This window comes from Austrofundulus limnaeus, unplaced genomic scaffold (assembly GCF_001266775.1).
Source record: "Austrofundulus limnaeus strain Quisiro unplaced genomic scaffold, Austrofundulus_limnaeus-1.0 Scaffold151, whole genome shotgun sequence".
NCBI classification, from domain to species: domain Eukaryota; kingdom Metazoa; phylum Chordata; class Actinopteri; order Cyprinodontiformes; family Rivulidae; genus Austrofundulus; species Austrofundulus limnaeus.
In genome coordinates this window covers 994227-1001782 of record NW_013952553.1, presented here as the reverse complement: position 1 = coordinate 1001782, position 7556 = coordinate 994227, and the positions used below count along the sequence as shown (strand labels likewise).

General features: G+C 40.5%; 1 protein-coding gene across 1 annotated transcript in view; it reads left to right on the top strand.

Moving 5' to 3' along the window:
* mybbp1a (MYB binding protein (P160) 1a) overlaps positions 1-7556 on the top strand; it is a gene marked incomplete at its 5' end in the record, with an annotated part of 26499 nt that overhangs the window by 10269 nt on the left and 8674 nt on the right. Inside the window, 6 exon segments of the mRNA XM_014016669.1 lie at positions 1801-1974; positions 2064-2221; positions 2341-2475; positions 2573-2663; positions 6084-6215; positions 6316-6384. Coding sequence (XP_013872123.1) covers positions 1801-1974; positions 2064-2221; positions 2341-2475; positions 2573-2663; positions 6084-6215; positions 6316-6384 — 759 coding nt within the window.

The following is a 7556-nucleotide window of genomic DNA, read 5'->3' as shown; positions in this document are numbered from 1 at the left end:
CTGTGATACAGCTTTTCTGGGATAAATGTAATTCAATAAATGATCAAATATGAAGAATAAATAATTACATGAGCTGAAACCATCTAAATAATATTATCTTTTTGAATAAAATAGCCTTTTGAAAAAATAAATCAGTCTAACAAATAAAGCATTTGAATGTTTTAAGTTATTTTGCTCTGTGCAAAAGACAGATATTTGCTGCTTGTATTGGAGAGTGTGGAAAGTAGGAATGCATGATATAAATGATATACGGTAGAAACGATATCAATTTGTCCTATGATAGAGATCTGTAGTCTACCGGCCAACCGCGCAACTCTTTTTGATGATGCAACGAGCTGGAGTCAAAACAGAGGAAGCGGGAAGCAGCCTGGCTGAAGAGGGGGAAAAAACTTATCCGGACCTGGTTCAGGTGTGTGAAAATGAACACCGAACTGTTTACATGTTTACGTGACGGCGCGTCCTCCGGTCGGATGCCGACCGACCACACTGCCTGCTGCAGGAGGAGCGCATGCCGCTGCATGTGTGAAGGGCTCGACACACGGGAGGCGACGTCGCTCGCTCTCCATTCATTTCCACGCAGCGAGGCGACTGTCAGTGCAGGTGAAGTCAGTGCTCAGGTGGGATGCACAAAAATCAGTCTGGACCTCGTTTCTCCTGCCGTCATAGCGCCATGACGCACGGCCGAATGCGCGCGCACTCCAAAGCGCGACTATAATGATTGTCACCTCGCCGGAGCGCGCACAGATTAAACAGGTGGAGTGCAGAAAAAATAATCTGCAAAGTGTGAAGAAAGGAATAAATAAAAGCAATTTGTTTTACCACCTTAAAACGAAGCAGGTGATTCCAAACACAACACCCAATGGATGCAGATATCTATGGTAGATCTCCCTTAAATTTAGATTTTTATGGGAGACTTTAAGGCGTCCCTTAAAGGAGATTCTAAGGTCTAATTTTTTTACCTATACATATTTATTCCACTCAATTAATGTGTGATTTATTTATTTTCTATTATAAGTTTTATATCGTGACATATATCATTACCGCCACTCATCATGATGTATATCGTGATATGAATTTTTTGCCATATCGCACATTCCTAGTAGAAAGCTGGTTTAACCAAAGCCAAAAATCCAGAAGACCAAACTACAGGAGCTGTCCATCTGAGGGACATGTTAGTCTAAAAGACATTTAACCACGAAATGTTCAGTTTGGGATGTTTATATGACATACGCCCAGCCCCTCGGCYACTTAGGTAGTTTAAAAAATTTATGCAGAGTAAAAGAATAAATTTAAAAACTTGTTGGACTGATTTRAYATGATGTCCTGAGACGTTGCAGCTGATAGGAGTCATAAAACAGAACAGGGGGACGTTAGATGCTCTGACACCCCTCTAGATAAATGTGTTAAATGGGTGAAGGAAAATATGAGTGAGCACCAAGCAACAACCCTAGGTTCTCCCCTGAGAACCAGACCGAACATTTTATGTGCAACCCTGGTTATAAATATGAGTTAAAATGTGGCGTGTCAGCAGTTGTAGGTCTTTTCAAACACATTGGGCTGCTTCTAGCTTTAGCTAATGTTTTGTTACTTTAGCTCCTAGGTAGAAATTTATCTACTTTAAGCTTTTAACTATCCATTTCCACTTGTTTTGTTTTTGTTACTTTTAGCATTAGCTAGTATCTAGCTCTGAGCTAATTCTTTTTTTTACTTTTAGGTTTAGCTAGCTCTAACTATTGTTGCCTGAAGTAAAAACAAAACACTTTAAATAATCTCAACAGTTTAAATTGAAACATTATACAGGCCACTGAGGAAGACGCCAGCAGTGATGAAGATCTAGACGATGAAGCCATGATGAAGCTGGACAAGAGTCTGTCGACGCTCTTCTCGGAGCAGAAGATGAGGATCCAAGCCAAGAAGGACGAGAAGGCGAAGCTGCAGAAGGAGCGGATGCTGGTCCGGGACTTCAGGATCAAGGTAACGGTTTGACCAGGACGGGTTTACAGGAAGCTTTTGATCCTGAAGTATCAGCCGTGACTCCTCCCTCCTCGGCTCGTCTGTCGCAGGTGTTGGACCTGCTCGAGGTGTTCTTGGCCCGGCAGGCTGGCAGTCCTCTGATCCTGGGTTTGGTGGAGCCTCTGCTGAACATCATCGACAGAGGAATGAGGTCCGGCAGCGAGCAGCAGGAACAAGACTTCCTCCGGAAAGCTGCGGACATCTTCAAGTGAAAATCTCTGGGTTTATTTAGATCTGCCTGTTCAGTCTGGAGCTGTTAGGGTTCAAGGATCTGAAATCTTTGTGTGAATGTTGATGCTCAGATATATTTATTTCTCCTGTTTGTAGGAACCAGCTGTGTAGGTCTAAAGTTTACTGCAGGACGGCTGCCGACCGACAGGGGGAGCTGCATGACCTGCTGGACAAAGTGATGAGGAAAGCCCAGAAGCTGAACGACTCCTCCGTGTGTCTTTACTACTTCAGGTTTGTTCGTTTTCTCACATGTAGGTAGCTGGTTTAAACAGAAAGTGGACTTAAAAGCTCTCGTTTGTGTTGCTGATGGGTTTTTTCCTCCCTTCAGCGCGTCTCTTTACATAGTGAAAGTGCTGCGAGGAGCTCTGCCTGCTGACACCAAAGAGGCTCGGACAGCTGATGAAGCAGCAGCGAGCAACGTAGGTTGACACCCTCACAGCTGGACGTCTTTGTCTTTCACCTCCTGACTGTGGGAGGCTGTTGGGACACAATCAGATGAGCCAAACGAGACTCGAAACAAATCCCTCCGGTATTTTTGATTTTGCAGACTCACTGATCCGTCTCAGGTCAGGGATTGTCTCGGATTACCTCCTTCAGGCCTGTTTGTCTTTGAACAACTTTACTTTTAGAACAAGAGAATTCTGTTCCTTTTTTTTAACATGGGTTTTTATTTCCCTGGCCTTTGCTGCACACGTTATCCTCAACCATTTATTTAAAACCAGGCAGGTCAGGCATGATGGGGTCAAACAGAAGAGCCCGTTTGTTTGAAGTAAACTTTTAAAACTGGGTTGGAGTGAGGGAAAAATGGGCTGCAGACTCTTAAAGCTGTAATAGAAAGAGRCTGTTGTTCACTGTAAAGCAGTTTTTAAGGAAAAAGACAGTCCTTGACTGTATTTAAAAAAACAAAACAGGATTTTTAATATAAGTATCAAGTGAGGAAAGACGCAGGGTGATGTCTAGAACCCTATGACTTCCTTGATGTGGAAAACGTGATGGAATCATGGAATCTGGTACAAAACACGAAATCAGAGTTTGCTCATTTGGGAGGTTGGGTAAAATACAGTATGTAGTAGTTTCTATACTGCAAAAACTGTCCATCTTACCAAGTTTTAAAATCTTATATCAGCCACAAAGTCTTTTTGATCTTGTTTTGAGACTGATTTACTAAACAAGAACTGATTGTGTAAGAATAATCATCTTGTTTTCAGAATGTGTAAGATTATTTGTCTTCTTAGTCTGAAAATTTGACTCTAATTAAGTCAAAAATTTCTGCCAGTGGAGTAAGAAMATTTTACTTGGTAAGATTCTTGAAATAAGAAAAAAATGAGTCAAATCAAGTATTTAAAAAATCTTACCAAGTAAAATGTTCTTACTCCACTGGCAGAAATGTTTGACTTAATTTGAGTCAAATTTTCAGACTAACAAGACAAATAATCTTACACATTCTGAAAACAAGATGATTATTCTTACACAATCAGTTCTTGTTTAGTAAATCAGTCTCAAAATAAGATCAAAAAGACTTTTTGACTGGATATAATGTTTTAAAACTTGATTAGGTGGACATTTTTTGCAGTGCTTGTCTGCTGTCGCCCCCTGTAGTGGGGTGGGTTCTAACACAGACAGGAAAAAAATAAAATAAAAGTAGGTCAGCCATGGATAAGAGCAGTGGTGTTCCTAACCTGTTTGGCACCCTGGGCGAACAACGACTCACGTACCCCTAGTGTGAGCCATAGCAAACTACTATGTGGGTCTAAGACATGTGAAATAATGCATTTTTTTTAGATCAGGGCAGGGGCGGGGCCACAGAGTCATTGGCCCCTGCTGAAATCTGACTGGCCCCTTGAAGTGCCCCTGTCCTGTCACTCACCTGTCCTTTACCTGAGAGCAATGATGGTGGGTGCAGTTCCATGCCCAAATACTAGAGGCAGTAATGAGTCAAACAGTAAAGTCCAGAATGAATCAATCTTAGTCTGTGTCCAAAACGAGAGGCCGGGTCCTCCGGAGGACCCAGACTACTTGGTCGCGGCGGGCCGGGTCCTTGTTAGACTGGGAAGACCGGAAAAAAAGAGGCTGTGGATTTGGACGGTCTAGCCTCCCCTCCTTACCCCGGCGTACGTCTTGTCACCTAACAACTGTGACGACGCTAAACAAGCAAACTTAAATCAAAACTAGAAAAATATCAATACATTAGCATTATTAATATCACAAAACTATAAAAGTAACTTAAAAGTATCATTTGAAGAATTAATTGACCCGCTGTAGGCGCATGTTTATTTCGCGTTTTTTATGACGAAAAAATAATATGTAAAAACATGTCCATACAAATGATAAAAGTATTAGAATTACAACCGCTAATTTATTTTTATTTTTATATCACCATATTTTTATTTAAAATGTATTCTTTTCTCTCGCTTCGTCCGCCATTACTAGCATAAAAAAATCTCCGGTCGGGCTGCAATGCATTATGGGATATGCTGGGCTGGGAAGGATTCATCAGACCTGTCCTTCGATTCGGGCCAAAGGAAGGACGTATTTGTCGGCCGCATYGGAGGAGTCTTCGGTTTTGGACGTCCTTCGTCGCGGCGCTGTGACGTATGCRGCCGACGAATTCGACCTTCGGAGGACCCGTCCTGCCGTTTTGGACACAGCCTTACAGAAGTCTTCTCTTCTTTAAAAGACTTGAACAATTTTGCAAAAAATATCTTTCATCTGGCAAATGGCTTCATTTTCTCACATGCTTTGTGAATATTTTATCCATGTACAGTAAATATGCATGTAAAATTGATAAGGAAAATTTAAGTTTTTTTAAATAACATTACATTACAATTGTTGCAACATATGTGACTGGTTAAATTTACACACCTTACCAAAACCGAGGCTTTATGTGCAAGAATGTTGAACAAACACTTGGCCCCTCTATGAATATCATGGCCCCCTCATGGGTCCTTACTCAGAAAAATCCTAGATCCGCCACTGGGTTGGGGGGGCGGCATGACTGGGTGCACCTGACGAGATGCAGCACGAGGCAACTGCCCACCTCGACCATATCAGAAACTGCAATTGGAGGCTCGATTTATTTTTTTTTAATCCCACACTTTTTAGGTTTAAAATAGGACCATAATGAAAATGAGGGATGAAGCAAAAATGGAAAAAGCAGAATTTAGATAATTAAAATGGAAGAACTGAAATTTAGAAAAAATAAAAGAAATGTGGGAATAAATGAAACAGAGGGCCCTAGATTTCCTGAGAGAGCAGTTACTGGCAGATGACTGCAGGTCAGAGGTCGTAAAGAGGTCTGAACAGCCTTTTAAAAGACGAGCAGAATTTCTCAGGTGTAACCAGTTTGTAAAGAAATGCCAGACCTTTAATGTTCTTACAGTTTAATGATGTGATTAATAATGAAAACAGACTAAATCTCAGTTTTTCATATCAGCAGACATGTTGACGCTCAGCCGAAGGAGGCAGCTGCTGTTAGATGTTTTCAAAAACACACACTGATTTATTTATTTATTTATTTTTTCAATAAAAGAGTGTCATACAAAAGAAGTGACATCTATCCGGCAATGAAATAGTCTTTTCTCAAACGCTCCGAGCTAATTAATTTCTCATCAGCCGGCACTGACAGGTTTTATTTTCCAGTCTATTGAATTATCYGTCTCCACAACAAAGCAGTAGACGTGAATCGAAGTTCTGTTTTAGTATTAAAAACTAAAAGAGTTGTTTTAACACATTATTCCGTAATCTATGGAAATGAATATAAGATTGTTTATTGTTTTTGTCAAAATATTGAGTTTCTGCATTATAGAAAGTCTGAACGTCTGTCTGATCCTTTGTTGCAGCTGAGGTTTATGGATAATGTGGACGTAGACCGGGTCTCCGGACTCTTCAGGGACGCTCTGCTCTCCTTCCTGAGTCGGAGGAAAAGCCCTCTGACCACTCAGATGTTCACCGACCTGTTCACCAGGTTCCCTGTGAGTCCGGCCGCACGCCTCCAGCTGTAAACCAGGTCATTTATTTGCCACAGAGGCGTGAATATGTTTTATTTTAATAATTTCTGCGCTTCCTGGCCAGGTTTTATGTGTGAACCTTTTGGACACGGCTGTGCAGCACATCACGTCTGGAGTTCGAGAACATCAACAGGTAAAACTGAAGCAGGAAGAAAAAATAAAATGAGTTAAATTAATGACAATAAGCAGCTCAGTGTGTTCTGGTAAAGCTCCAGATGGCTTTTTCCTTTTCAACGATAATGATTTTCTGTATTTATTGTGTCGTCAACAAATCGGACAGAAATCTGTTGTCTGACTTTAAACCTAGCTGGGAACATACACATCGTTAAAACCAGCTGACACCTCTTATAAATATGAATAAATCTTTGTGATTTCTTTTTAACAGCTGTCATTTTTAGTGACGTGTACTCACACCATCAACAGTCTTCAGTGTTTGTTCATCGCCAACATTAATGAATGTTTTTAGATTTATTGATCTCTGAACAGGTTCTGCATGAAATCCTTCTACAAAGAAACTTTTTCAGACTCTAACTAGTTCTGCCTTTGTTGTTGTTTTAATCATTTATAATTAAAGATGAGGGGAGGAGACGAGGGCTGTCTGAACTTTTATAGGTTTGAAAAATATTCAGCTGCTTTTTTTCCCTCATGCTTCATAAAACACTACTATAATTTTCAAATGTTATATTACCCTTTTCCACTTGAAGCTTTTAGCTACTGTTCTGCTACTTTTAGCTATAGGCTGCTATTCTGTTAGCCATTTGATGCATTTAACTAATTTAAGCTAAACTTCAGTTGCTTTTGCATTCAGCTTTTAGTTGGCCGTTTACTACTTTAACTTCTAGCCAGCTGTTACTTTTAATTAGACATTTGCTGCATTTACATTTAAGTTAGCCTTTTACTACCTTTAGTTTCTTACTATCACTTTGTTCCTTTTAAATTTAAGCTGGACTTTTAGCATTTAGCTAATGTTTTGCTGCTTTTTCTTAAACTTTTACTTTTGTGTTTTAGCCTATAGCTAGTGTTCTGTTTCTTTTAGCTTTAACAGCTCAGTTTCAGCTTCTTCAGTAAAGTTCAGCAAAATCCTTAGCCTGGCCCTTGCCTTCCTACGCAGCTTCGCTCAGTTCTAGTTTCCTTCTCTGCTCCGTCTGGGACTTCTCCAATAGACAAGGATTTCACTGGCAGATTTTTAGCCGGGCCAATCAGAGAACAGAATGTCAGTTTTCTGTGCAGAGTCTCTTGTAGTTTATTTTACCTGGGCCAATCAGCAAACAGAAGGAGGAGTTTTGAATGACGTCGATGTTCTGC